The 27,452-nt window shown below is 38.2% G+C and overlaps 1 protein-coding gene across 5 annotated transcripts in view; it reads right to left on the bottom strand.

The window, feature by feature from the left end:
• stxbp5b (syntaxin binding protein 5b (tomosyn)) overlaps positions 1-27,452 on the bottom strand; it is a 38,782-nt gene that overhangs the window by 4,519 nt on the left and 6,811 nt on the right. The window contains exons 3-26 of one of the 5 annotated variants that reach the window (XM_059352838.1): positions 26,540-26,621; positions 25,155-25,255; positions 24,517-24,651; positions 19,976-20,039; positions 18,756-18,839; positions 17,020-17,143; positions 16,696-16,774; positions 15,891-16,045; positions 15,704-15,776; positions 14,451-14,598; positions 14,223-14,290; positions 14,038-14,078; positions 11,553-11,773; positions 10,860-11,044; positions 10,367-10,492; positions 8,874-9,025; positions 6,913-6,975; positions 6,758-6,814; positions 6,617-6,664; positions 5,534-5,584; positions 4,601-4,714; positions 3,594-3,833; positions 827-1,184; positions 537-702 (exon numbers count right to left, since the gene is read on the bottom strand). In XM_059352838.1, the coding sequence (XP_059208821.1) occupies positions 537-702; positions 827-1,184; positions 3,594-3,833; positions 4,601-4,714; positions 5,534-5,584; positions 6,617-6,664; positions 6,758-6,814; positions 6,913-6,975; positions 8,874-9,025; positions 10,367-10,492; positions 10,860-11,044; positions 11,553-11,773; positions 14,038-14,078; positions 14,223-14,290; positions 14,451-14,598; positions 15,704-15,776; positions 15,891-16,045; positions 16,696-16,774; positions 17,020-17,143; positions 18,756-18,839; positions 19,976-20,039; positions 24,517-24,651; positions 25,155-25,255; positions 26,540-26,621 (2,935 nt within the window). Of the gene's footprint in view, positions 1-536; positions 703-826; positions 1,185-3,593; positions 3,834-4,600; positions 4,715-5,533; positions 5,585-6,616; positions 6,665-6,757; positions 6,815-6,912; positions 6,976-8,067; positions 8,152-8,873; positions 9,026-10,366; positions 10,493-10,859; positions 11,045-11,552; positions 11,774-14,037; positions 14,079-14,222; positions 14,291-14,450; positions 14,599-15,703; positions 15,777-15,890; positions 16,046-16,695; positions 16,775-17,019; positions 17,144-18,755; positions 18,840-19,975; positions 20,040-24,516; positions 24,652-25,154; positions 25,256-26,539; positions 26,622-27,452 lie in introns of all 5 variants that reach the window. The other 4 variants (XM_059352842.1, XM_059352839.1, XM_059352840.1 and 1 more) reach the window with 4 other exon arrangements.

Here is a 27,452-nt window from a genome sequence, read left to right on the forward strand (position 1 = left end):
CCTGAAATACCCGGATCATCCGCTACACAAAACCTTTATGGACCAAAAAAACAGCAGTGGACGGCTCCTCTCTCTCTGTTGCAGGACGGAGAGATTCAAAAGATCCTTCGCCCCTACAGCCATCAGGCTGTCTAACTCTTCAAGAGCTAACTGAATTTCCCCTCTGGGATAAATAAGTAATTATAATTATAAGTAATTTGGATTATGAATTGAATTTTGAAGAAAGACAAACATGGCAGTAAACAAATGAAAACATTTGCGACGAGAAATAGACAATGTCAGTGCTGCTTAATTTGACAGTTTGATCTAAGTTTTTGGAGTTGCGTTGGACGTCATTCATCCTATCAGACTCAATGGCTGAAAATCAGTTTTAATGGGAGAGTGACCGGACTCAGGAATGTGCTCAGGAGATTCGTTTGGTGTTCAGGCCACAGTATCAGGGTATCAGATCATGTTTTTTCCGGCCCCGCAATAATACATTTTAAGCGTTACCTTTTTTGTGACTTCACATACACAATTAATTAAGAATATCTGACCTGCCGGTTGTCGCAGGTCTCCTGGCTGTAGGTGATCCTCTGGATCTCGGTGGGGGAGGTGAGGTACAGGGCCTGACCCAGGTTGGAGAAGCAGAACGTTCTGGCTATCCGCATGTCTGTCAGCGGCAGGTAGTTGACATCCAGCAGAGGCCGTAGACTGGGTAAACTGTGATGACACAAACATTATTTCACACCACATTGTTACTTTAAGATTTTTTCGACACAAATGTAGTTATTATGATTAAATCAAATATGTTAAAAGTAGAGTCAAATGCAACTAGAGGTGATACCTCAGAGTCATGATATGGCCGTTAGCACAGAAACAGGCGATGCAGTTAGCTCCGGCAATCTGCACAACATCAGCCCGCAGCACGAAGGACGTCTCTGTGATGTTGTGTTTGTAGATGCGGGTTTGAGAGGGCATGGCCACCACCTTGGCTTGTTTCTCCGAACACAGAACAGCGAACTGGGAATCTTGACCTTCTTGTGACGAGGGAGGGGAGGCCGGCCTGCGCCTCCGGCTCTTCTCCTTCTCCTCATCTGAGGCGTTTGGGTCATACCATGGCTCGTAGGAAGGGGGCAGCAGAGCTCCAGCGGCGTCCAACAGGGCCATAGTCAGAATGCCTCCTTTGAGTTCGACCATAGTGCCTGAAGAGAGCATCCCAGAGGTATTGTTTTCATTTAGATCAGAGACAACCTTAAAATTACCACAAAACATCAAGCACATTTTGACTCTGTGCTACAATCCTTAATTCAAGGTCAACAGGAGGACAGTGGGGCGTGGGAAGTTGGATGTTTTTTTGATTTGGAACATCTGGACAGTAACTGTGCTGGGAAATAAATAAAACCACTTCCACTGGCCACCCAATCTTCAAAGTGTTCTTTCTGTGCTGTGCTCCTGCTTATTTGCATTTGAGGTTAGTGAGAGGTCTTCACACATTTTTGGTGTGATAAAATGATCTTAAAACTGGCATCATCTATCACTTTTCTTTTTAGAAAACATAAAAAAAAATATTGGTTTGATCATTTTAAACCCAATTTTTAGTTCATGTTAAAAGTTTAAAATGGACAAGTTTTATAGCCAATATAAAACACTTGTAAAGCAGCACTTGTAACTTAACTGGCAATCGAATATATATGATATGAGCAAGAATATTTTGCAGTATTCTTGTTGAAACTGTTTAAACCTTTAATATGCGTACATGTAATGGGAACGTGGAGGGCAATCACAAAGATAGACTGTCCAGGATTACAAACAAGGCCAGAAAAATGTTTGGGAAAGAGCAGAAACAACTGGGCTCCATTTATAAAAAGCAGATGTAACATAAAATACCAAGAACATTTACTAATAGCCTTTCATAACAAATGCAATAACCTTACAACAATGCTAAATTCATAAATACCATCCACTCGAGAACCATGTCGGCTTTGTTGTCTGTACTGTGCATGTTGTGCTATTTATTGTACAAATCTAGAGACAAATTCCCACATTAGTGGACAATAAAGATGATTATTTTTATGAATCATGCAATGTTGCTGATATGCGTATGTGTTTTGTATTATCAAAAGGCACAGTACATGATGACTGTACAATGCATTTTAAGCCCAAAGTTTCAGGTTTTAGTTTAAAAATGCTCCACACCTACACTGAAACAGCCCCCAATATACTGCTCTACATCCGAAAATAGTGTGGGTTGGCTACTGAATATAACTGGAACTGAAACTTTTGGCCCATACATTGTGGAAGGAAAACTCCTCACAGTTTTATATGACCACAATTTCCTACTGAATCTATGTTCCACCACTTCCCTACGAAATCTAAACTATTCACAGTGCAAGAAATCAACAAGGCATTTCAACTATGGAGGCCAGAAAAGGTCATTAAGAGGTTATAAAAGTAATGGACAAAGCAGAATTGCTATTATCTACATTATATTGTGTTATTGTAATGCCTGTTGCACCAAGCTCACGTCTGTAAGGGGCTGTAAAGGGGCTCGTAGAGACGACTCTATTGCAGACGACTGTAAGAGACACAGTAGGCCCCAGTACTGTTTCAGTTCAGACGGCTTAACAAAAGAGGTCATTGATGGGTTAATATCGTTTTTGTGTCCCAAGTCACATGCAGAACCCGTGAACATTAGCCAAGCGAGAGCTGTGCTTGTGTAAAACAGTGAATGAGAGTGTGGTCAGCTCGAGCAGAGTGAAATATTTCTTTACATGTTTATGCTTGTTTAAACGGCATATTGATACAGTATTGGCTTATTACTTGTGGAGGTTGATTTACACTGACTAATAATAACATGCAAGTTAAAGTTATCTTTGCTCCACCTGTTTTTCTTCACTGTCTAATCTGCTGCCTTTCTGCTTTGATGTTTGCCGACTTTACTGTGTGTGTATTAGGGCTGGGCGATATATTGCAATAAAAAATATTAAGAAAAAATGAACAGAACCACAAGTTAAATATTTATAATAAAAAAACAGTTGTGCAAAAAGAAACTGCAACTATGAAATGAGCTTCAGATACTCGATACTTTTGAAAATGAGTATTGTATCCGGATACAACGTTTTAGTATTGATACTTTTTTGAGTATCAATACTTTTGACAACCCTAATATATATATCTCAGAAAGAGATTGGTCTATTGTATTTCATAGGCTATTTTTATTTAAAATATTTTTTGTTTATATGTGCACTTTATGGAGCTTTGATTTTTTTTTTTTTTTTTAAAAAGGTACTCCTGTTGTTATACAGTATTTATGTTCACTTGAATAAACAGTTTCAATAAAACTACTTGTGACATGTCATATTTGACTTTGACTGAACATTTGCTCTCACTTTGCAATAAAAATATCGGGATATATATCGTTTATCGATATTCAGCCTAAATATATCGGGATATGACTTTTGGTCCATATCGCCCAGGCCTAGTGTGTATATATATGTTTATAGTCAACATTACTTGTTTTACCGAATGTCTTTTATTAATTTACTTTTAAAACTCTGAATAACTTCTAATCCTGCCTGGTGAACGACATGTAGTTCAGTTCAGCTTCTTACCACAGGAGGAGATGCCGACTGGTTGCTGCAGCCTCTGGTCGCCACCAGGCGGCAGGCTGAGGGCCACCATCATCACGGTGCCCTGGGTGGTTCCCACCAGCAGACAGGGGCTCATTAGGTTGTCGTTCTTCTTGGGGAAACTCTCACAGAAGTGAAAGGAGGAGATGGCCTCTCGGGATTCCCTGTCTATGCTGGTTACACTTGAACTACGTGAGCGGGTGAATGAGTTATCCTTGGTATCTGGACAGCAGGAGTGAGCACAGAAAGCAGAGAATGAGGAAATGATTTGTGTGAAGTGAAAAAGGTAAACAGTTCAAGACTCCTCGGTGCCAACAGGAAATGTTAATGGCGTAAAATCCACTGGACCAAAACACATGTTAGTGCCGTTCTGCTGCTGTACGTTTGGTGGAGCACATTCTCGTCTTCACAGTGACCCAGAACTGACTTGTTCTCACCAAAAAGCTTTTTGACATTGAGATGCTCTTGCTCAGCTTATATCAAAGGATTCATTTCCTTTAAATGTTCCCCAAATGTTCTTTTTTGCAATTAAACTGACAACAACAACATTCTCAATGTGAAAAAAAAATGCGTAAGATATGCATGTAGTACTACAGGGACTCCCAAGGAAGAACTGGTATTTAAGAAGCAAGAATTATTCATGCCTCATTACTGCGCTGACGGCAGCTGAAACACAAGCTTTTACCCTCTTTAAAAAGCTAATGAGGGATCCCAGTAGAAACACAAAGATCTGTGACACAGAGGGGAAGGCTAGACACACCGCCCGTCATGTGTGTTCTTCACGAGGAAAAACTGTAAACAAGAAAAGCAAGATTTTTAACACTGAGTGCAGTCAAGTCAGTGAAGCTTCCTCAAAAAAGAAGGAAACAACCATAGTGAGGAGATTAGTGGCATGTCAACCAAGACAGAACAAAAGCCCCAGCAGGTGGTGGGGGTTAGTACCAGTTATCCCACTTCAGCCCAAGTCAGACCGTGGCTGGTCCACTCACTGTAGATGGGGACTGAATTTGTTCTATAGAAGGCCTCCTTCATCCTGGCCGCTGCTTTGCCTTCGTTCATACAACAAACACGCTTACTCGTGAAAGAGCGCCATCGGTGAATTGCTTCCAGTGCAAACAGAGACAAAGTGTTCGTTTCAACTTACAATATTACATCTCAACACAAGTCTTACATATAAACCAGCTATGACACAATAAACAGTTCTGTGACATTAGCATTTAACAGCTGTTGATTTAACCCTCTGAACCCCACAACCCCACGGCTGGGTTAAAAGGCATGTTTCGTTAAAAAAAAATAAAAAAATGACAGCATTTTTCAAATTTCCAATCCGTGTAACAAATGCTTTCATCAGGAAAAATAAAAGCTTAAGTGATATTTCATCAAAATAATTTAATTCTATGTCTCATTTAATATTAAAAGAAAAACAAACAAAAAAAAACATTTGCACAAACCAGATCCTGTAAAAAATATATATATATATATATATATATATATATATATATATATATATATATATATATATTTTTTTTTAATCATACACTGCTCAGTGAAATAGGGAAGCCATAAATAACTATGCTGAGACCAACAGCCATGTGACAAAAATTCCGCAGAACTTCAATTGATCTGCAGCTGTTTACACAAAGGTTGTAAAAAATATAAATGGTTCAAAATGTATAGCAAGCATTCAGTATTTCCAGTATCCACTTATGGCCACTTGGAAAAAAAATTTTTTTTCTTCAAATTTTTATAAAATTAATTATCAAAGAAATTAAATTTTTTGAGCTCTCTCCCTTCTTTTAGGAATGATTGTGCTGTTTTCAGGAAGTGCAGTGAAAAAAGCAGAAAACAGTGGAAAAAAATGAAGGGTTCAGAGGGTCAATAAAAAGGTTCTAAGAAGCTAAAATTCAGTAGTTTTGGCTTACCCAGATCTGACTTTTGCTCGCCAGACGAGCTAATTTTCCGTGACATCTTGGCTGTAAACAGAAACAAATACTCATATTGTATGAGGAAACACTGACGGCTAGAAATTAGATAGATTTAAATTAATTATAATTGAAGATTTCGTAATTTTCATTTGAGCAATCTGTGACTTTACTGTGCAAATCAGTGAGGAGGAAAAATTATGATTTTGAGTCATTCTTAAGAGTGGTGATACAAACTGAAGGACAACTGTTGTGGACACATGGGACGACTCTTACTGTGAGCCAAAAGACTAATATGCAAAGAGGAATATTCTCATTCCATAACAAGCACAAGTTGGTGCTTTTTAACTTTGTTACTTGCAACAAAAAGTTTTGGCAATGTAAAGTGTAAAATCCCAAAAGTTGCCTGTTGCAGTCTATAACCACCCTTAGAGACACCCTGAGAATACAAATGATGCTGAGAGGCATCGCAGACAACCAAAGGGCCTGCAATGTCAAACAAAGCAAGAGGCAGTCAAGAAATGAAATAATTGCAATTCAGTGAACATAGTTATGCAAAGAGAGTAGGAGGAGGAAAAATCAGTGGGTAGCCAAACAGTTAACACTGAATTGAAGCCCTGGAATCAGAAACACGCACAGTAAGACTCCAATTGAAGACAAAAAATTCACTTAAACATGTAAGTGACACGGTTAGACATTAGTATTGTAAAGAATAAGGCATTAGGCAGATTTTCTATGCTTTTGAATTGTTCAAAAAAAAAAAATGCCAATTTTGCATAATATTTTAAATCCAGAGAAGCAACAGCATTTTGACAAAAATCTGCATAGAAAATCTGACGCCTGAAATTCAAAAGACGTCCTGTCATGCATTTAATAAAAGAGTCCTGAGTCATTTGATAAATCAACTATGAAAACCCCCAAACCGTATGATTAGTAAAAATCGGTTTCTTGAATGCACTGGTTTCTTTCATTGGCACAAGATGCACAGATTGACGCAGGATTAAGGCACAGTGTGGTTAGAACGCTGTCATTCAGAGAGGAAGAGTGAGTGATCAGAAAGAATACGTCTGGATGATACACTACCAAAGTCATTGGCAACCGTCTTGGAAAAGCGTCTGCTTTTGAACTTCACTGGAAATAAGGTTCAAAAAGACAAATCAGACAACTGCAGCCATTTTTAAACGTTCAATCTTAGGGGACATGCAGCTGTAAACAATACAGTACCCTTCTCTATGAACTTCTGTTTCCGTTCATCATCAGAATTGCATGGTGAGGTAGATCCTACGTGACAAATGTCAGCATTTGAAAAAGATGAATTTCGAAAGAAAAATAAAGGATCTGCTTTAAGTGTGAAGGAATCAGACTTGAGGGAGTCTTACCTGAAGTCGGTGATTTGCAGCGGTCCTCTGAGGTGTTGCACCCGTCGTTTGAATCACAGGTTGCTGTGGGAGCCACAAAGGTTGTAATTAAGCAGCAGAATCAGTCCCAGATACTCTCAGCAAGTCTTAATAAAGCTATGCCACTTCCTATAGTACATGTGGTGAAAATTAGAGATGCACCGATGGCAATTTTCTTGGCTGATTAAGATTTTTGCTGAGTTTGGTTTTTCTTTCAACAATAATCGATTAACTTTTCCTAAATGGAAAATTCATACATATGTTAATAATAAAATGCAGACTGTCAAATAACTGCTCCAGGTTACAGAATCTTTCCACACTCTCAAACAACTTTCCCAAATAAAAAAGTAGAGAAGTTTAAATAAGTTTTGGATCAAATTAAACCTAGTAATTCATGCTAGCTATGCAAGCTAGTTTTGCTCAAATTAATACTGTATTTCTGTGTGTTTTATAATTGTTATTGCAATTTTCAAACTGTTTGTTAGAGATAGAGAGTTGTGTTTGTAATCTACACTTATCTCTTCAGGAGCCGCCCCATTGTATTTTAGAACGAATCCATGTCATCACACACACCTAAACCTGCCAGGACGCTCATTGGTCAGAACCTCCAGCTGTTCGACTCAAACGTGTTACTTGGAGCCTGACAAAATAAATTTGCAATCTTTTGCGATTTGCAAATTTGCGGATTTGATAATGCGAGAATCCAGGTAAACCGGTCATGGTGGAATCAGCTGAAAATTGCCCAAGCCGGTCGATCGGTGCATCTCTAGTGAAAATAATAAAGGGTCACCTATTTGAGCAAAGGCAGGGGCAGCTACCTAACAGTGTAAGCCACACTTGAGTTCACTTCACAAATCTAGTACAAATCTGTTGACTCAGGGTGTCGGTGTTGTTTGTCTAGTAAAATACGCAGCAGGGTTTAAAGATACACAACCTGATTTTGTTAAAGCGCCCTTAAGTTTGGAAGTTTCCTCCCAGCTCACTGCTGATGTTTTTAAAAAGTCGATAGAGAGCTTTGGGGCTTTGAGGGTGCTATATCAAAATCTATGAGTGCATCTTTATGAGAAAAAGGGAAGGCTTAGAGGAGGGAAACGACACATTAGGGAGGAAAGGAAACTCTGACACAACATGACTTACTGAAGTGAGAAGAACGTAGTTTTTTCACAGACTCAGAATACAAGTTAGAAAGTCTGGACATGCAAGACGTCACAGTTGGAATCTCTTTACCAAATCACAGAGAGAGACCAACAGTAAAAAGCGTGAAACAGAAAACGACTGGACATCATAAGAGCAAAAGAAAAGAAAGAAGGTCTCAGAGGCTTGCTGCTGGATTTTAAATTGAAATTAAATAGTAAAAGATATCAAATAAGATAACATTCTTGCAGTTTGCAGACATTAAAATTGCCTTTTGATGGCAGAGAAGCCAAATAAAAGAGTGTTGAATCCGGCACCAGGCCACTGAGACTGAAATGAATGAGTACAAACAAAAAACTACAGTCAAAGACATGATAGAAACACTGAGGCTACAACAAGATACCAAAGATAAATTATGTATTGTTTTATCATAAAAAGGAATAAAAAAACAAATGCTTCTGCAGCACTGATACAGCATTCACTCTGTCTTTGGTCTGTCCAAATGAACAGATGGCGAATCTGTCAGTGATGCCCCCTGTTGAGGGACAGGAGCTACTGCAGGGGGCGGTGCTCATGGTGCGAAGTCGAGGCTGCTGCCAAGTGTCAGCCGTGCCTCACTAACCCGCCTCTAACAGCCAGAGCTGCTCACATTGTAATTGTTTAGATTGCTTTAGCAACTAAAAGGAATATAAGATAAGTAACAGAAATGTAAAGAATTTATTTCAGAGTTAATCAGTGCTTTCTTACTTAAAGGGAGTGTTTAACAGAGAAATAAGGCACAGGGATATTATAGTCAGGGTGAAGCTCACCTCCAGAGGGCTGTCGTGCTTTACGCGGAGAGCGAGGCTGCCTCTGGTAGGGGTCAGATGGGCTGTAAAGCTCTGAGGTGCCCATGTTGAGGAGCAGAGTTTTCTGGAGGTAGTCCACAACAGCCAGACCATTACTGTTTCCAAACACCACACTGAAACACAGGAGGGGTGAGGGACACGGTGGATTTAGAAATCACAGGCTATTTTTGCTCTTAAAGGAATAGTTCTGATTTTTTGAAACAGGGCTGTATGAGGTCAGTGCATTATCTACAGGAGATGGAAATCAGTACGCCCAGAGTTTGGAGAAGCAGGCAGGAGTAGCAGCACAGAAACTAAGCAATGTAATGCTGTGGACGGGGCAGCAGCAAAATTAGTTTTAGCCACTTAAAAATATCTGTTTAAGTTTAAACTATGTAACATTTTCACTGCTTCACCTTTCTGTTAGACCAGGGATTAGCAACCTTTACTAACAAAAGAGCCATTGTTGGCCAGTAACAGTCAAAAAATGTTGGAATGGAGCTGCAAACCTAATTTGGAGCTTTACAGTGAGGCCTACTAAGTCTTTATTAGCCTACCAGCATTACCAACAGGACATAATGAGCATTTATTAATATGATTTTGTCAGAATGTAGCGAGGACCCAACTGAAAATTTGGAATCGAAAGCTAGCCTAGTTATGGAAAACTCAAAACTAGCCTTGAAGTTGACACAATTAAGAGCTTAATGCAACAGGATGTAGACTTTTTTTTGAGCCATGATGCACATTTAGGTAGACTAAAATGTGAAAAAAAAGGTTAATGCTATACATTTTTACAATTGAAGAATACAAGTAGCTTTAGGCCTACACCAATGATAAATTAAAAATTCTAATGTAAAGAAATTTCATTTTGTATATTTTTTCTCACAGCCACAGAGCATGCAGATGGCCTGGAGAGCCACATGTGGCTCCGAAGCCTCAGGTTGCCTACCCCTGTGTTAGACAGTCTTTTTCTGATGGTGAGAAACCGTTATGCTTGCTTTAAAGCCACCAGACTCTTTTGACAAAAACAGTAATTCTACCTCGCAGAACACAAGAGTTGCTGTTCTACCGCTGCCCTTGATTAGTTAGCCTGCTTGTAGTACTGTGTGACTTTGGTCCTTTTAAAGTGTTTGTTCAGATTCACCAAAGTGACACAATAAATACATTTTGCTGCCGTTCCCATCCACATTACAATGCTTCGCTTCTGTATCGGTACTTCACTGACTATGAATAAGTACCTCATACAGCACAGACAAAAACTCTAATCCGTCCCTTTAACTCTTAACTATGGTATACAGGCAGCTTTTATTTACAATTACACCATATTAATGGTTACTTCCTTCTGAGTGTGACAGGATGCACAAATATACAGTAGCTGCTGGACAGGGATAACCACCCACTCTCAAGACGAGCGTGGGCACAGAAAGATGTGATCTCGTGTCAAAATATTAAGCATGCTGGCTGCACAGACTTACAGGCCGTAGGAGGAGTTGATAGCCAGGCTGGTGATCTGCTGAGGTGGCTCCCCGCTCACCCACACCAGCTGGATAACCAGCTCCACCTGGTAGCCCGGAGACTGCTTCAGCGGGGAGCTCCGCACCCTGCATCAAACACACAACAGGATGAGACAGCAGGCTGCACTTTACACTGGAATGAATTATCACCCTTTGGGTAAGCCACACTGACAATATCATCATTTTTTATTGTTGTTATTCCCCCTTCAACCCTTTTACTGTCAAAACATTTTCATCATTTTTAATATTTTTATAGAGAGGATTATTTCCCCTTGGTGTACTGATGTGGAAATTTACTGAAGGACTGAGCAGTTGACTGGAAGGAGTGAATGAATGACTACATCACTTACTTAAATGGGTCTGTTCAGTGACAATCTCTTATACAATGGACTAAATGGTTGAGCCCTGTTTAACCTTTTCGCAAAACAGAACAAGAAAACATAAATCTTCATACTGCAGGCATGGTATATTGTCCCGGGGTCCGTCGGAGGAGTTGCTGCCTGTGGAGGGCTGAGAGGGAAGCTCACTCTCCTGAGGGCTGGAGGAAGCTCCCGGGGTGGGCAGGGTGGGGGTCTGATCCCCTCCTGGATCAGGGGAGTCACCTTCGCCGAACTCGCTCTGCATTCGCACCTCCAAAAGCTAAACGCAAGAGATCACATGTCACAAAAAGACCATCACCATACATGCATCTACAGTCACAGAAAAAAATATAAGACCATTGTTTTCTTCAATTTCTGTTCATTTTAATGCCTGGTACAACTAAAGGTACATTTGTTTGGACGAATATAATGATAACAACAAAAATAGCTCATAAGAGTTTAATTTAGGAGCTGATATCTAGCCATTTTCCATGGTTTTTCCTGATAACCAAAATCATTACAAGAAAACCATGGAAAATGTCCAGATATCAGCTCCTAAATTAAACTCTTATGAGCTATTTTTGTTGTTACCATTATATTTGTCCAAACAAATGTACTTTTAGTTGTACCAGGCATTAAAATGAACAATAAACTGAAGAAAACAAGGGTGGTCTAATAATTTTTTCCCTGACTGTATTTTTCCTTTGATGACATTATGCCAGAACCTTCTGACCCCTAATTTTTCTTGTCTAGACTCACTCAGCAAGTTTGCACAATTGTTTACCCACCTGCACAACTTCAGTGGTGATTTCTTGTTTGCTGAACCTATAGATGATAACGTGGGCAGATACTCCAGCCACACAGAGCATCCTGCTCTCAGGGCACCAGGACAAGGTCTGGATGGCAAACGGGTCCTCCTCTACTATATCTGTATTTGCCTTCTCATCCTTACTGCGAGCCCTCTCAAACACCTTGGCAGTCTTCAGCTTGTACAGCACTTGAAGCATTACTTTGAGAAGAGTGAGAAAGAGAAGTTAGAAACATATACTGATGATAAAGAGTTTCAAAAAATGGTAGATTAACTCAATATTACACAGTGCAGTGTGTTAAGTCAATAATCCACAGTAGATCCAGGCACATTTAAGTGCCACTACTAGGGATGGACGTTTGGAAGAAACCTGCCAACTCTATTAACTATAATGTTAACCATCAATTAATCTTTTAATTACTGCATGCATACATGGGCAAAATAAAAGATATATACCGTACTATGCAAAAGCCTATTTTGATAACAGATGCTTTTATTTTGAAAGAACGAAAATTGACTTCCTGTCAATTGTTAAACTAACTCACGTGAGATTAAACTGTAAAGATAACGTCAAGGAGTTCAGTGTTTTATGTTTCAGCCCCCGAAGAGGCATGAGGTTAGTTTTCATCTTGCATATTTAAATGTGTTTTGTGTTTAAATAAGTTTTGGATAAAATTAAAACTCATAATTCATGCTAGCAAGGTTTGATACAGTAAGCTAGCTTTGCTCAAATGAATACTCTTGTATTTCTGTGATTTATAATAGTTATTGGAACTTTCAGTTTGCAAACTGTAGCTTTATCCAACGGCCGTCTTACAGTTCAGTGAGTGTTCACTGATACGCAGTCATAGATAAAATTTAAATAAAAAAATACACGGATCAATTAAAAATTCCATGTGATCAACTAAATTTCTTAACGACCATTAATCGATCGAGTAATTATTCCCATCCCTAGCCAAATAGGATTAGTTCTTTTGAAGAAACAATTCTTCAAAGCAGTGTCATAGGGTGGACAAATGTTTTTATGCAGATGACACTGTTGTGTATATAGATGTTTAAACAGCACAGCAGGCTGTTCCGCAGCGTACTCGGGCCATAGTGATAGTACATTTGTTCAATTGTGTCTTAATGGGAAAATTTGCCACCTTTTATGTGCATGTCTAATCAATACAGATGGCAAATGTGGCCGACTAAAGAAGTAAATTTCAGTGTTGATTTTATACTAACTGAGAAAGCTCTGCCATTACAAATGGCAGTGTTGGAAGCCAGAGAGAAGATCTACACAGTGTTTCTTCAGCTTGGATTTCTCTGGCTCAAACACAGATCTTCCTTGCTGTCTTCACTTGTATTGCAAAGAAGTTACGTTTCCATCAGTGCAGAGGATGTTATGGACGAGGTTTCACAGCATTTTGGCTGACTCAGATATTCAGCGGTGTTTACATGAGCCAGAGTTTATGGGCAGAAATACAGCAGAGAGAAGCACAGGATGAGGCTGCTGAGGGGAGGATATGGCCGGCAGGGACCCTCCAGAATCTGATCTGCCAAAAGCAAACACCGACTGGTGGTGCCTTTGCTCAAACTGTTCTCCGATGCCAACAGAAACGGAATAATTGGACTGTAAAGATCGTCGGCGTGGGCAGTTTTTGTTGGATGCTCTCGCCAGCGCCAACTACGCATGAAAGTTTTAATCCTCGGGTTTGACTGCTGTGTTGATTCTCCACATATGTACGGTTTTTACTGTAACCTGCGATTTGACTTCTGAAGAGAATCTATCCTCAACTAAAATGTCACAAAACCTGCTACAAAAAGATTAATAGACAGTTCCCAAAAGGAGGACATCGCCAGTGCCCGCTTCCTCAGCAGAGCGTCTAACATAATCAAGGACAATCACCACCCCAGTCATCATCTGTTTGACCTGCTGCCCTCCTGCAGGCCCTACAGGTCACATCAAGCACGGACAAACAGACTGAGGGATAGCTTCTTTCCTCCAGCTATCACCACCATAAATATTCAAAACAAGTAGATCCATACATAACCTCCATCCGTTTTCTGTATCTGCAACGTCTTGTTCTGTTACATTTTATGTGCAAATACCACTCCAGTGCAATACTGTTCACTTACTGTCCACCATGTACAATAACCGTCTAAGTGCAATAATATTTATAGTGCAATAATATTTATATTCATATTATCTAATAACATTACCTTTGTATGCTACCACTCCTCCTTTTCCATATATATTGCTATTTATTTTATATTCCAATATTTTCATGCCAATTATTCACTCTTGTTTGTGATATTTTTATACCTTTTATACCTTACTTGTCCATAAGTTGTTTTTGTATTGTTGTTCTTAATTGATTTATGCATCAGTAGGAGTTGCACTCTAATTGTGTTGTATTACATACAATGACAATAAAGGCTCTTCTATTCTATTCTATTAATAAACAAATAAAACTACTCACATGCAGAAGCATCCCAAAATTTGATTGACCCGTCAGCATGTCTGAAAACATTGAAAAGAAAAAAGAAAGAAAACAAAAGAATATGAGATATTTTGTTAACTGTGACAATGCCATGTCTGCACTCGAATTAAAGTCAGTAAACCAAAACAATAGATTAATTTATTCATTAATAATTAGCAACCAACCCCGTGATTATGATCTCTGGGTAACTCTGAGTGCCTTGGCCCCAGTTTCCTCCACTAATGGGCCATTCCTGTGGAAAGGACAGACCATATGTTACATTAAGTTTGATTTTTGCAGGCTTCTTTCAGTTGTGTTAGTGGTTTAATAGCATATAGAGTAAATGTCTCTGAAAATCAATTCCAATGCCCAATGCATTTTAAACACAGATCATACACAGAGGAGTCATTTACCTTCTTGCTGTAACCTTGTCTCTTTTGCCGGCTGCCGACGGAGTAAAGTGCAGGAATAAGTTCAGCAGGGCAGTCGACAAAGTACTCACAGCAGGTGACTGGTGACTCGTGGATAGTCAGAGGATATGGATTCTCAAATATCGGGTACCTGTCAACACAATGTGCCATGGTTAGATTACTCCACCCTCATAGTGTTCCACTTCTTTGTCAACTTGAGTTGAGATGATGAGGCAGCTTTGCACAACCATATCTTCACGTTTATAAGTGTCTTATACATTGGTTGCACGTGTAGATTTGAATATTAGAACAGACAGGACTAGGGATGGGTGTTTGGAAGTAACCCGCCAACCTGGATAATCTATAAGGTTAACGATCAATTAATCAATGAATCGCTTCATGCATACATGGGCAAAATAAAAGATAAATACCTTACTATGCAAAAGCCTATTCTGATAGACGCTTTTATTTTGAAAGAACGAAAATAGACTTCCTGTCAATTGTTAAACTAACTCATGTGAGATTAAATTGTAAAGATAACATCAAGGAGTTCAATGTTTTATGTTTTAGCGGTACTATGCAAAAGCCTCCTTTGATAACGGACGCTTTTATTTTGAAAGGACGAAAAAAGAGTTCCTGTTGATCGTAAAACTAACTCAAATGAGGTGACACTGTAAAGATAACATGAAGGAGTTCAATGTTTTATGTTTTTGCCCTCAAAGAGGCATGAGGTTAGTATTCAAAGTAATCTGGCATATTTAAGAGTGTTTTGTGTTTAAATAAGTTTTAGATCAAATTAAACCTAGTAATTCATGCTAGCAAGGTTTAATACAGTAAGCTAGTTTTGCTCAAATTAATATTCTTGTATTTCTGTGTTTTATAATTGTTATTGCAACTTTCAGTTTGCAAACTGTAGCTTTATCCAACTTAATTCTCAGCTCATTGGCTCACAGACATGATTGTGGAAGCTCTTGCATATTCAATAAACTTGTGCAAGCATTTACATATACATAAATGTATTTATGATACATTCATTATAACAAGAGCAGAGAAATATTGTGATTTTGCTTCAGTTTTTCTTCTGTTCATTTGGTTTGAATCGCACACTTCTGAATAAAATGATTAATATAGTTTAATTACCAGTACCTCTTGTGTAATGTGTATTAATATAACGTGCTTGAGCCATAATACCCATATTTTCTGATGCATGCCAAAAATCCTCTCACTAAACTATATTTAGAAAGCTGAATAATTACCCAATCTGTCCGAGGTCTATTACAACTAAATCCTTCTCCAGGAGGACCACCACAGCATAAGGCTCCTGAAAGTCTGGCAAAAGAACCAAAACAGCACAAAATTAACAATGACGTAAGTTCAGGGAGCCGATACAGATTCTGAGACAGATGAACAGAAATCTGTCCAGAGCGGAGCGCTGCAGCTCACCATTTGGATACGGAGTTTCACACAACGTCAGGAAATCTACGATGGGGTAGTCCATCTCCAGGACGGCAGTGCTCTTCCCATGCATCACAGTCAGACAGGCTCTCCTCCCCACAGTGTCGTAAGACAGCCCTCCAGACAGGACCATGAATGGGTCCCTGAGTTCAGGAAAAACATGCATACAACAATTTTAATTGCTCATTCAATAAACGTTTAGTTTGTTGTGAAAAGTCACTAAGTCTAATCAGTGGAAATGGGTGAAGAGGGATGACAAAATTTTACTGTTGTGTTTTCTCTGGAGATACTTTGCCCCCATTTCAAGAGCATTTATGATGGGAGGGGCCTACTTTTTAATTAGAATGACAACTATATTAATCCCTGTCCTGAGAAAAAGAAATCCAATGGATAATTAGATCAGCTTCAGTGAAATAGTTAATTTTTTATGACACGTTTTTATAGGAAAGTTTCGTCCTTGTGCCTACTGACCTTGACGCAACAAGCTTCAGATAATAATAATTATGTTAATAGTGATCACAACATAATTAACATGTGACCTCAGTGGAACAACAAATCGTTTGTCATGATCAAAAATAATTTATTTAATGATCACAACAAAACAAAGCCTGTGAGAACATAAAAGTAATTAGACAGGGCCTTCCCAGCTTTCCAGCAGCGGGAGGATACCATCAACATCACTGGTCTGTTGTGACAGAATAACAGGAAAGGCCACTTTTAGTGCAGGATATGGATTCAAACACAAGTCGGTTAAGACAAAGGATGGGTGGGGACTTGCTACCATCAAACTTACCCAGCCCTTGTTGTTTTGTACTCCACCTTCAGGATAGGCTTGCATGGCTCTGGCTTTTTTCCATCCTTCGGCTGCTTTCCTGGTGGAGGTCAAATGGCAAAAAATGCATTCAAGTTTAATTTGCAGAGTACATATAAAGCACATATGCACATATGCTCCTGTTTACTCATGGACATGCTGCCACAATCCATCTGTTTCTGTATGAGTCACACCTCAGATGAAGATTGGAGGGACTTTGAGCTACAATGTGTGCTTTTAAAGACATAGGTGGCTTCTCCTCAATATGTCTGTGCACATGTATATAAACAACACAACTGTTCGTACCATGTGGTGTGATGATCTGTGCAGCCTTGGCTGGGGCTCGTATATTCCATGTGGTCAGCGTGCCATCGGAGTGGCTGCAAACAAACTGTTTACCCTCATGGTGCCAGGCAACCGAGTGGATCGCCTGAAAGACAAACAGCAGGACACCGTTACAAGTAAAATACAAGTGAAATACATTCACATTGTACAGCTGTGCCACAATAAATATGATTAGTAGGAGCTCTATTTAAAAGATAAGGCTGGATTATTATGCTTTTTTATTGTCAACAAAGGTTATGACACGACCAAAACCAATACTATGTTACTCCGTCATTTAAAACTTTCTGACTTGCTTATCCTGTTTGTGGTACTCAGCCACACGCCCATTCATCCCTACTACAGTTGGGTCAATTTCCAGTTTTGCAGGTCTGGTCCAGTGTACGAGCTTAAACAAGTTTGTTTTTATGCAGGAATTTTATTAAGGCATTAAGTAAAGTAGGGCTGGGCAATATATCGATATAAAAGATATATCGATATATTTTTAAATCTGATATAGTTCAAATTTGCACTGTGATCCTTGCTCCAGGCAAACTGCGGCTTTCATTTAAGATTTTTTACTTTATTCAAATGTGCACTTTATGGAGCTTTGATTTTTTTTAAAAAGGTACTCCTATCGTTATACAGTATTCATATTCACTTAAATAATCGTTTTTTTGTGACATGTCATATTTGGCTTTGAATTTGACTGAACATTTGCTCTCACTTTGCGCTAAAAATATTAGGATATATATCGTATATCGATCTTCAGCCTAAATATATCAGGATATGACTTTTGGTCCATATTGCCCAGCCCTAGTCTAAAGAGGCCAGACAAGAAAACTGCTAGGGGGAGGCGGGAAGATGCACAAGAGGCACATTGTGCAACACCTAAAGGTAATATTTGATTAACAAATCTGATCTGGTGTTGGTCTAACAAAAAGTCCAAGCCGGTTTAATATTAAGCACGAGGTCTAGGTCCAACCTCAGTTCCTCCAGAGGACATAAGTCTTCACATTAGCTGAGTACTGTGCAGTATTCTTTAATAAAAGTGACATGAAAAAAATGAATAAAAAGTGTACTTGTAAGGGACTATTTTCAGATGAGGATTAATAAACAATTGGTGCACCAGCACGTATGTTTGGCAGCAGGATGTGAGTTGGCTAAAAATACACTACATTGCATCTGTTAATCAAATAAAGGAAAATATTACTCAGCGCAACCTGTGGCACGCTGACCTGCTTTTAATAGTTGTTGGACAACAATAGGGCTCTATGGCACAGAGGAATAAGATATGTCAGGCTTTGCTTACAAAGACAATGCCTGTTTGTAGGATGCATTCACTTGCTGGTTTTGATCTTTTTCATGGCACGTCAATTGGAAAAATATCAAATATCACCTGACTTATCCTTTAATGGTGCTTAAGTGGTAACATTATGAGAAAATATTCTTGAAACACAACTTGAAGTACTAGTAATCCAGCAAAATTGTACAACAAAAGTCACTATTATAAAAGCTCCCGATATCTCAATGGGGCCCAATAAACAGGTTTCATGAGAAAACACTTGAGCTGAGCCACTGTTCAGTCACATGTGATGGAAGTGATAGATTATGCAAAACCAAACAAGACCAAACATGTTGCTGGGACAACAGTGAGAAAACCATGAACAAACCAACTCGCACCCTCACAAGAATTGAGTGGAGAGAAAATAATGCCTTACCTCATCATAATTGTAGCGGTAGTCAGCTTTTTTGCACTTCAAATCCCACAACACCACCACCCCACATTCAAATCCAATCAGAAGCTGCAATAACAAGAGAAGCAAAGCACAGCTCAGCTGATGACTGTAAAAACACTCTGCTCACATAACTCAGCCTGGAGTTAACGCGACAAAGCACCAGCCATCTTTAACAATACAGTACTACAAGAATTTAGCAAACATTTTCTAGGACAGTGTTTCTTCAGTGAAGTACATAAATGGCAGTTATTACAGAGAAATTACGCAAATTCCTAAAAACTTATAATGTTATTTATTATCTATACAAAAAATATATATAATATACGTTGTTGTATAGTTGTGTAGAGTTTACATGCAGTACTTGATTTTCAGAAAAAAAATCTTAAATCAAGTGAGATCCATTGAAACCATACAGTATTTTCCATATTTGTTTAATTGTACATTTACTTAGTGCACCAACTAAACAATTTCCATTTTTCCCATAATATTTTCCATATAGTTCTTAAGAATATGCAGCAACATGTGCTTTCTTCTCTAGGAGATTATTAGGAATATATGGGGTGCTAAATAAAAGCATTACCCAAGTCATTGATGATAAAATAACTTATTAATATTATTTTTAGATTATCTTTATAGCATTATCACCTTAATCAGACACTTGAGAGTATAGAGGCAGCCATCATTCTTAAACTATTATTAATGAATAAATACAGAAGTTCAGGTAATAAGATAAAAAAATATCTTTCAGAAACATTAAATTAAGCAGCATTCACCTGTTGCATTAAATCAAAGAGGGGATTATGGGCATTAACCAAGTATTTTATGAACACGAGCAGCATAAGGTAATTGTCACATCCTTCACATAGAAGGCTACTGAGGCCACTGTATCTCTGCTGCCATGACTGTGTCTGTGTAACATTGTGACAGGTTTCTGTAAACAGTTAGTGTCGGAGGAAACCTTTTCTCTTTGATTTTTGACACCAAAACCTAATGTTTACCATTGACATTTTAATTAGCTGAAAATGTTCTGCTATCATTCTCCATTGTAGCTGCACAAGTTGTATTGACATTGTGTCGTCTGCGCTGCAGCAGTTCTCTGCAGGAAAAGAAAAGTACTCCACCAGAAAACAAAAAAAATTGCTGCAGTTTTGTTTCAGGTTTTAGGGCTGAAATTTATCTCTGTTCCGCAGACTGTCAGTTACCTTTCCTTCATCCATGGGGTTATCACTGATGTGCACGACAGGCCCTGGGTGTGTCTTGGTGGATCTGTGCAAGTTTTATGGACAGAAGAAGAAACAAGAGGACACAGAAAGATTGTGTAAATTCAAGAATATTTGTGTTCTGATGTAAAATGAAGCTCTTTCTATAAGAGAAATGTGCCTATCTGACTGTATCAGACCTGCTCCCACATTAATATATTATTATTATATCTATATTAATTATTTATAATTGATGACAAAACAGTAAGAATTGCATTGGCTGCACAGGCAAGAAGACAATCCTAATCAGACAGGCTACTTCGGAAAACACTGGTGGCAACAAGTTGACTATTACGCATTAGAAACTCCACTGAAAGTGCTGCATTTTCCGTACACGCCACACAGACATTTATGGGCTTGATTTATAAACAAATGACTGAATTATCTTCATCTAAACTGCAGTTTCTGCAGCAATTCATGATTAAGCAGATTCACATGATTTGTCTCAAGTGACTTGCATGTTTTGTTATATTTGGCTTCAGATTAATTTATTTTTAAAAACAACAATTCAAATTATACTTCTTATTCCACTACATTTAGCCGACAGCTTTAAGTTACTTTTCAGGTCAAGATTTAATATAAAAAACATGATAAAGTTAAAGGAATTAGACATTTTTTATTAAAATCAGTATAGTATAGTATTATAAACAGTATATTAACTCGTTAAAATGAGGCCTACCTTGAGAAAATTCGAAAGCTGCTTACATAAATGCATCAATAATAATAATAATGGGTGGGACGATTAGAAACATAATTTTGATTCCTTTGCATTTCTGCTACATGTGAAGAAATAAACAATAAAGCCGACTTTTTTCTATAACAATCTGAGTGGGGCCATTCTGCATAATGAGTACTTTTTTTATACTTTTGATGCTGATATTAATAATTTCAATGAATAATACAGTGGTATTAGTACTTTTACTTAAGTAATGGATCTAAATACTTCTTCCACCACTGCTTACAGTGAAGGTTTCCATAAATAGAAAGAAAGAAATTTAAAAAATAAGATATAAAAGAATAAGATTATCAAATACAAAAGTTCTCATCAGTCAGGGCACAAGAAGCCTAGTTCTCCTTTAAAATAATTCACTACATGTTTACAGCCAGATAGGCAAACTCATTAAAATATGCAATAATTAAGATCTGTCTACTTGCTGGAATAGTAGAATCAGAATTCTCCATATTTGGGGTTTTACAGCCAACATTTCTCTCCAAAGGGTGCATCCCACCGCCCCTCCTAGCTGGCGACTTTTTCCCACTGGCTAACTAATCCATGTCCTCTAGCAAAGCCCTGAAAATGTATCTGATAAATGTTTTCTGAAACATACTGCCTGTTTAGCTTTTAAAGGGAGAGAAAGATAGGGAGGCAATTAGGGGGAAAAAAGAATAAAAGCGAGAAACTTAGAAAGAAAAAAACAATAATATGAAAAATGAAAATGTGCATCAGCACACCAGAAAGAGAAAGAGAAAGAGAGAGAGAGAGAGAGAGAGAGAGAGAGAGAGAGAGAGAGAGATGATATATGAGAGAGACAAACCAAGAGAGAGAGAGGGAGAGCAGGGTCACATGAGGGTCTATGAGAGATTATAGTGTGTGGAGACTGCATCACCGTGGCAACAGAGCAAGGGGCATGGAGGAAGTGAAGGTCTGGCCTAAAGAAAGTGTTGCTGCCTCTGAATGTGGTCTGGCTCCAGTGGCTAATGATCTCATTGCTGCTGATGAGTCGATATACAGTCAGAGATGTAGCAGTGAATAAAAGGAAGGGACGTACTGGAATATGAACTCCAGTCTGTAATCACAGCATCACCATAAAGGCCTGTTGCAATATATAATGAGCGGAACAAATATATTCATACTGTATGTTTTATGGTCTTAAAGATAACCACTTGAATGTTACTTTGCCCACATAGATGTGAACTGAATGAGAGGGTAAACACCAATTTATAGAAACAATAATGAGTTTAAGGAGTAGAGGATACAGATATATTGTTGGTAGATATTATCTGATATGTGCCATTATGAAAATGTTTTTTTACATACTATATAATGCCGCAAAATGTTTTCAGCGTGCTTTTTTTTTTTTAATTCTTGGGGTGAAAAATATACTTGAAGTGATTTACCAATGTTGACATCATTTTATTTTTATATATTTAAACGGTCAGCACTCGATTGATACTGAACATACAGTCGTGTTTATTTAGCTGTATACTTTTATTTTTATTCCTGATTTTAATAGTCAGCAATTGACTGACACTGAACAGTAATGATGTTTATTTAGCTATTTATTTTATTCCTATTTGTCTTTATTTTCTCAGTTATCATTTATAGAATTGGCTGACAATGTCATACATTTTTTGTATAAATATAATAATGTTAAATAGTATTTATTAAAGTTTAATGTTTGAGAAAGTAGCTCTCTGGGTGCATTTGCAGAATGGTGAAATGGTGAAAAATCCACATAAATTTTAATCTAATCTATTCCATCCATTTTAATTCCAGCTCAAGAAATGACAGAAATATATGGGCTGCCATACTGGTTTTCAATAATTTCCCCCTCTATAATCAGCATCAGCCTCAAAAATCCCATATCAGTCGGGCTCTATTAAGAAGGCTCACTTCCCTCGACAACACTACATATAATCACTGAGGCTGTTTCTGGGCGCTGCAGGACACCTCGAATGTGAAGCCACAAGTTTGCAGAGATGACAAACTATGAAGCACTAAGTGTGCTGAAAAGACATTTCTATCAGAGATCAGACAAGTATTCTGGAAGAAAAAGACTGAATATTATGTTTTAAATTTCACACTCCAGCCAAGAGCTCTTTTCCTTAATCAGTTTCACAGTCACACGGCCAAAAATCATTCTCCAGCATCTCGGCTGTCTGTTTCTGAGACATTTATCTAAGCTGATGGCATACTTTGCTGTTTTAGATTTGGGAGTTGGAAGTGTCAGAACACCAATTTATCAGATTTCCCCAGCAGCCTTACAGACGCACCTTTATACCCTACTTCCAATTTTAGCTGCCAGTCACTGACTCAAATTAATTTTGGTAGCCGTGCTACAAAAAATTACCTGGAAAGAGCGACTTCCACAGGCTAAAGTATTCAGTTTTTCCTGAAAATAATTGTCACACCTTTCATTTCGAGTGCTACTTCATGCACAGATTCAGGAATTTTAATGCTATTAGGACATTTAGAAATGACTAAGCCCAAATGATTTATTGGTAGGCTGATTTTTTTGGCCAACATTGTCCTACTGATCCTACATTGAGGTTTTTTAAGCTATATATTATGTTTTTATTATTTATTTTAATGGTCAACATTTGACTGATACAGTGAACATACAGTACTGGTGTTTATTTAGCTATTTATTTATTTTATTTATTTCTTTATTTAAATTACAGCAATTGGCTATTTCAGCTATTTATTTTATTCTTATTGTTCATTTAAATAGTCAGCATTTGACCAATAGTGAACATATAGTACTAATGTGTATATAGATATTTATTTTATTTTTATTTCTCCTTATTCAGAAAGTCAGCAATTGATACTGAACATACAGTGACATGTATTTTACTTTTTATTCTTTATTTAAATGGTCAGCAATTGACTGACACTGAACATACAGTACTGATGTTTATTTAGCTATTTATTTTATTTTTATTTCTTTATTTAAATGACAGCCATTGGCTGATACTGAACATACAGTGATATTATTTCAGCTATTTATTTTATTCTTATTCTTTATTTAAATAGTCAGCATTTGACCGATAGTGAACATACAGAACTGATGTTTATTTAGGTATTTATTTTATTTTTATTATTTAGCAAACATTTTAAGAAAGGAGCCTTCTGAGCACCTTTGTTTTGTTATATTTGTAAAAAAAAAAAAAAAAAAAGGCATGATCCATACAAAATTCATGTTTTGATTGCTATATCTGAATTTTTCCCTCTAAAATTGTAACGGATATCAGCGTCAAAAATCCCACATCAGTGGCTTTACTACTCGATGTGTTGGATGACACCAATTTTGTCTGCTGAAATCGAAGTCTACCTGCGTGTAGCGGCTGCCAAGTTATATCTGAACCCTGCAGGAAACGCAGGACAAGATCTACCGAAGCGCAGGATGTGATGTAGATTTCCTTGTGATCCTTAAAGTGGGTGTTTACACGGGGGAGTGGGTGACACAGGATAAGTCACCGGGGTTATCAAGTGGGCACTTCCTATCACAGATGTTCCGTTAAATCAGGCAGCAAACACCTCCAGAAGTCTCAACAGCAAGTTCTGGCATGGCACAATCACCACCTCCATACCGCCCTCACACTGATCAGAGACTCAGTATTCTCAGCGTACAGGACACACTGTATCTGCAAGCACATTCCTTTGCATTTCAGAGTTTCCTGGTCGAGTGTCAACTCACACAAGTGCACAAAGAAGATATGCAAATGGCCAGGAGGAAAAAAAGGGTTGCACAATTCAGACTCACAGTTCGATGGCTTTGTTCCACATGATGACGTAGCCTGAGAGGGTGAAGGACTCCACGTTGACAATGTGGATGTTTCCTCTTTCTGTGCCGATGTAAAGCCATTTGCTCTGGAAGGGCAGGTGGCAGTATGTGATTCTGCAAGAGGAGATCAGGATCACAACCAGGCTTTTCATTATCTCATGACTCAATCCCGCCAAAGAGTCACCCTTGTCCCTAATCATGCTGCTCCAACTGGAAGGAGTAGCGAGTGACTAAGATTTAATTACAAAGGCCTTGCTCTGTGTCACACTAATGAAGCCAGGCTATATATAGATCAGTGGGGAGGAATAGGGGGAGTAAACACTGCTGTCTTTTCTCAAGTGGCAGGAAGAAACATTCCTACCTGTCAAACGGACGGGACGGATGCTAACTGTTTATGTGTCCACACATCATATGTGATCTCTCAGGGGATATGGGATTTTTTTTTGCTTCTAAACTTGTATTCATGCCTTGTATTTCTATATCATGACAAAAACATTAACCGAAAGTTTGCACAAATAAAAGCAGAACTGTGATGACTGTTGTGTTCAAACTTCATAGAGTGAAAGATGCAGCATCACTGCAAAAAGAGAAGCAGAAAGAAGAACAAGTGACTGTACCTCTCCCTGTTGAATTTGAGAGAATGCAGGATTGCAGGGATTTTTTGCCTCAGGTTCCACAGGTGGATGCTGTCGTCAGCTAAGGCACTCACCAGCGCCCCCTGTGGTGAGGGTCAGAAACAAGGGGGTTTAGAATTTACAAAACATCTTGTGGCTTGGTACGGGCCGTTTATGTGATTGTATTATAAGCACACATCTATGAGGGCATTACAGAGGCATCTAGCATTACTGTTTAACCCTCTGAACCACACACAGTTCCATGGTGGTTTTTTGCTCCTGTCACATTTTACTCACTGCGGGCTTGTTTTACACTGCAATATAGAAGTCCTGCACCTTTAAGCAAAATCATGGCTAAAAGTAGGGAAAACTCATAGCAATATTGCCAGAAATCATTAAAAAAATCTATATATACAACATTTAAGTGCCGGTATTTGCAAAAAGGTTTGACATGTTATTTAACTATTTACATTTTTACAACCTTCTCAAATAGGTGGAATTATTAGAGGTGATTGTATGATATTAATACACTTTTATTTACATTTTTATTTACATTTTTCATTTAATTATTTTCTTAATTCTGTTGACATTTTAATTAATTATTTATTTATTTTAGACTTACTATATTTTATTTGTTCAATCAGATGATTCTGTCTTGTTTTGTTTTTCTGATCCCTTATTTATCTTGATGTATGTTTTGATATTTTATGTTCATTAAGAACAAAAGCAATCATCACCTTGTTGAGATACTTTTGTGAACAACGCTTCACAAGATATTTGAATTAACATTTTTACAACCTCTCTTGTCCTCTCCTCTCTGCTCTGTGTAAACAGCCTGCAGTTGCACTTTCACTGAACTTTTGTCATGTGACTGTTGATCTCAGCTGACTCATTCATAACTTCCTAGTTGTGCTGAGGAGTACAGAATTGAATAGTTTATTTTTTAAGTTATGAGGTTAATACAAGTAGAATAAAGTCATTTAGTTACTCTTCCTGTTTATAGCATTTGGAACACATGACTCGTACAAGAACCGTTTGAAATTTAAAAACCTGACCAACTTCTGTTTTGTCAGCCTCCGGCTATGATAAATGGTGTAATTTTGGAGATTTTTTTTTAAAGAAAGCATGTCTTCTAAACGCACCGTGTGGGGTTCAGAGGGTAAATCAATGCGTTCACTAAAAGCACAGTTCACACAGATAGAGGTGATTCATGGTCCACGCACATTGAATAAGCACCGTCTGCACTGTCTCTCCATGTTCTGGTGCCTGCAAGTGAGAACATGGATAGACAGATGCAGGAGACGGTGCACAGACTTGTAGTGAGGAGTTGAGGAAACGGTAGAGAGAAAACCAAACAAGGAAACAAGGAGTAGGAAATGACAACAAACCTCGTTGATCAGGAACTGGAGCTGGATGACCGCCGCACCGCTCTCATGCTGACAGTAGCACTCCACACCCGCACGGCCAAAGCTAAAAGTCAGCTCAGTCAAGGAGAACTGGACCGTTAAAGTTCATGCAGAATGTGAGAAAAAACAGTCCTACATTATGTAGATTATTTTAACGCTGAACAGTGTGTGCTTGAATATGTACAAGTACAAGTTGGGACGCTGTTTAAAATGCAGATAAAAACAGAAAGCATTAAATTAAAAAGTGTTTACATTTGCATAAAGAAAGTTACCTCGTTTGAGCATTAGATTTAGGTTGCAATCTGTTTTTATCACATTTTTCACAGCGTCCCAACTTTTTTGGAACTGGAGTTGTTCTTGCAGACCACTTCCTAAAATGATTTCCAGCCTCTGAACAAAAAAGTTTCCAAAGCTCTTCGTTTTATAACAAAAAGTAAGCTGGCACATCCATTCATCATTTGCATTTACTAAAAAGACGCTGGCAAGAAGAGAAAACATATCAAACTAGTGAGTTATAAATAAAATCAGTGGGCCCCGTCTGCCTTATTTATTCACATGCGTCAGCCGGTATGACGGCAGCATGATTAACTTAACTCTCACCTCTCTCTCTATTGGATTGTTCAGTTCAGGTCACAGAATCCCCGCCTGCTAAATCTGTGCATTCAAAAACAGTAGATGCTGGGCCTCAATTTAAACTGTGAGAACTAAAAACAGAACCAAAATGATTACACGTATGGCAAAAAGGGAGACCACAGTGGAGCGCGGCCAGGCAGGCCTCCCTACAGAACTGTAATGTATCCCACAAAAACCTCCAAATACTTTCACAGCACAGCACAGAAATGAGGAAAGGCTTGTCTACTCCAACCAGCCTGTAATCACTTTCACAGATAGTATG

This window comes from Centropristis striata, chromosome 16 (assembly GCF_030273125.1).
Source record: "Centropristis striata isolate RG_2023a ecotype Rhode Island chromosome 16, C.striata_1.0, whole genome shotgun sequence".
Classification (NCBI taxonomy): Eukaryota; Metazoa; Chordata; class Actinopteri; order Perciformes; family Serranidae; genus Centropristis; species Centropristis striata.